Source organism: Kryptolebias marmoratus, linkage group LG1 (assembly GCF_001649575.2).
Source record: "Kryptolebias marmoratus isolate JLee-2015 linkage group LG1, ASM164957v2, whole genome shotgun sequence".
In the NCBI taxonomy this organism is placed as follows: domain Eukaryota; kingdom Metazoa; phylum Chordata; class Actinopteri; order Cyprinodontiformes; family Rivulidae; genus Kryptolebias; species Kryptolebias marmoratus.
Window position 1 is genome coordinate 23303006 of NC_051430.1, and position 3466 is coordinate 23306471.

General features: G+C 43.7%; 1 protein-coding gene across 3 annotated transcripts in view; it reads right to left on the reverse strand.

The window, feature by feature from the left end:
• rnf165b (ring finger protein 165b) overlaps positions 1–3466 on the reverse strand; it is a 13139-nt gene that overhangs the window by 9026 nt on the left and 647 nt on the right. For 2 of the 3 annotated variants that reach the window (XM_017412383.3, XM_017412382.3), the window contains exon 2: positions 10–209. In XM_017412383.3, the coding sequence (XP_017267872.1) occupies positions 10–209 (200 nt within the window). The remainder of the gene's footprint in view (positions 1–9; positions 210–3466) is intronic. The other variant, XM_037974591.1, reaches the window with a different exon arrangement.

Consider the following 3466-nt stretch of genomic DNA (forward strand, 5'->3'; position numbering starts at 1 on the left):
GGGGGGGGCGGGGGGGGGGGTGGGGGGCGCGGGGAGCGGGGGGCCGTGCTGGTGGCCCGCGGGGACCAGGTGGGGGTTAATGCCTGACTGTGGCTGCCCTGGGTGGGGCATTGGGAAGTCCATGGGCAGCGGGGCCTGAGGACCTAACTGGAAGTGCCGGCAGGAGGTAGCATGGCTGTGCTGCTGCTGCTGCCGGTTAAAGTGGGATCCTGCGGAGGATAAGGACAAGTTGTCAGGAATCTGATGGGGGGGTGAAATGAGCTGGAATTAATTGTGGGTGAAATGTGGTGTCACTGTGTGTGTGACATAGCATGTTAATGAAGCCCTACCTCTTACCTAGGGTGATAAATACTTCTGTGGGGGTGGGAAATGATGGTTACCACAAGTACCATGAAAATGACAACCCCTGTTTGGTCCTGCACACAAAACGTGAGCTTTCCTTTCTTTATCTGTATTTCCGACACCCGGATCGACTCCTTTTCTTCTGATTCAGACAGAGGAAACAGACGAACTCGAGTAAGGTGTCCAATGCAGCTCAGATCTCCTATATTCTGCATCTGACAGCAGGTCAGTGCCCTCAGCGGTGAAACATCATTACCTCTTTGTCTGCAAGACATAAACTATTTCTGTTCCACTTAATCTCTACAAACTTTCTCGTTACTCGAAAACACAAACCCATTTACTTGGTATTAAGCGTGCCTTAACAGTAACTCTTTGTCTTAGACTCCCAGTATGGCTCTTCTTCCATAGGAACATTCAGGAGTTGAGAGGAAATACTTTGAATGCTTTTTTAACTCTCTAACCACAGATATTTAGCAGCTACAGCAAACAGACTGTCTGGACCCAACAAAGTGGAAAAAAAAAAAAAAAGCAGTGGAGCTTGTGTGTGGTGCAAAAAAAAAAAAAAAGTTTCTTTTCTTTATTGTAGAAGGGCTAACAAGTTACAAAAACCAATTCTGCCTAAATTAGACCCCCTTTTTAGAAACTATCTGCCAAATGGAACCACGTAGGCCTGCGAGGAAATAAGATTTAATGCTGCGTTTTAAGTTTTACGATCTAAGAAAAAAAAGAACAAAAATGTGCACTAATTTAGAAAACATGTTTCTTCTTTGACATATGTGAATTCTTAAAAAAAAAAAAAAGCAGGTAAGGCTTTTTCCAAAACTATATTTTGAGCTCATCAGTATCGAGCCAGGCAGACAAGAGGTGTCGCTCGATGCCGTGTGTGTTGGGGGGGGGGTCAAGGCTGGGGTCTAGACTGCAAGTGGCACGCCGCGTTTTCAAGCGACCTCAGTGAAACCGATCACCATGAATGACAGCAGATAGACTCCTGTGATGGAGGAAGCGTGGAAACTGTCTATCTTTGTCATAGCAGGAGAGGAGGTGGTTGGGGGGGAGTGGAGGGAAAGGAGGGGAAAGGAGGGGGGGCTGGTAGGGATAAGGCAAAAGGGAGGTTTTGGGGTGGGGCAATAAATGGAAATCAGCAAGAAGCACACTGAAGGTTAGGATAAACACTATATTCTTTATTGAAAAATATTAGTATATGTGGAATTTGTGTATTTTTTTTCTTTCTTGTTTTGTTTGTAATAATAGTATAAATCCATGCAACAAAAGTAAACAACATAGATTGAAGGCAAGGCCCACCATGCTCCATATAGGGTTAAAAAAAGAACAAAAAGCAGCATCCAATGAGCAGACGTGTTGGCTACAGCACATGATTTCAGTACAGCAAGGGTACATCTTTACTACAGAAAGATTACATTGGATTTTCACTAGTCAATGTAGAAAAAAAAACATAAACAAACAAAAAAAATTATAATTATGAATCATAAATGTGACCATGCACTGAAAAAGTACTATTACCAGAACAAAAGGTAAAGAGAGACCACAACCAAACAATAAAAGACGTTATTACTAATAAGAGGATCTCTTTAGCAGTGCAGGAAAATAGGCATCCCTGTGAAATGGATAGCATTTTGGTTTGTTAGTGGGGTAAACTGTGATGAACCACCAGTGAGCGTGTTTTCCTGCTTCACAATTTAAAGAACTAAGCGCGGCCCGCGACGGCCGAGCAGCCCTGACAGCTCAGCGTGATTTGAAAGCTTGAAATTTTGCAAAAGGGAACGAAAAGATTACACAAAAATGGAGACAGTTATGGCAAGTTGCTGTGCGCAGGTGCAGTGTACTTCAATAAGTCATGACAGGGGAGAGGGGAAGGGGGGGGAATATGGCATGCACTGGATTTCAATTTGCATGGGTTTTTGAATTTTTCGGGGTTTCAATTAGAAGGTCACTTTGATAGTAACGTACATTGCACCTTGTGTGAAGAGAAGGAGGATGAGCCGAATTCTGGTGTTCAACGATGCAGTGCAGAAGTTGAGATCATGCAAAATGTATCCACTTTACAGGAATTTACAGCATGTTGTCTAACAAGACTGGATGGGAGGTACACAATGACATTCAACTGATAATCTAGAAAGACGCTAAAATGTTGTTTTGTACTTAGTGCTACAGCAATTCAACAGGAAAAAAAGACAAATAAAATTTGAAAAAAAAAAGGTGCTCTGCTTTAGGTGTTAGCTATAGTTTTAGTCTTGCTTAACATTAACAATCTATGGCTGAGCACAGTCTCAGGAAGGGGTGCTTTTAATACCAATGTCGTCTTCTGATGGAAAGAGGAAATGAAGAAGGGATTCACAATACAGCTAAATGCAGAGAACAGGCAGAGGCCACGCCACACCACACAGCAGCAGATGATCATTAGCTACACAATGGGGGGGACGACAAAGATCTGATAAATGCAGAATGTAGAGCCAGCCTCCATACTATGAAACAGGGAAATAAGAACAGAAATAAAAGCACAATGAAAATCACTGATGCCACTGTTGTGAAATTAATGTTGCACTGTAGCTTCAGCTATGCATTGCTGTGACCGCATTATTCAGTTCAGCTTCAGACAAGCAGCTGCTGGTTTTGCCAATTATAAGTGTTTTTTTCTTAGTTTTTTTAAAGGCGACAAACTGATTGATCGGATACCCAGGCTGTGTGGATCGATTAGTACCAATTAGCAGCGGTAGCAATTAGTGAAGTCGCAGGAAAAAAAAAAATCGGCGGGCGACGGATGATCTTCAAATGACATCATCCAGGCACAGATAAGCTGACTGACGGAAGGGGGCTACGTCTATTTTGCGGCATTTCTACACTCCCAAGTAAAACGACACTTTCGAGCACAACAGTGGTTTTAAGATGTACGGGGGTTGGGGTTGTGGGGTGTTGGGGTTGGGGTAAAAAAAAATGCAACACAACACACTACTTTCTAAGACGACTGTTTGTGCAGGAATGTGTCTTTACGAGTCGGGGCATTCCGGACCGCACGCTCCCGAGCATGCGGAAGCCTTTGTGAGAAATGTTTCCGTTCCAGGACGTAGCCCGGACCGTAAAAAAAAAAGAAGGGGGGGGGGGGGGG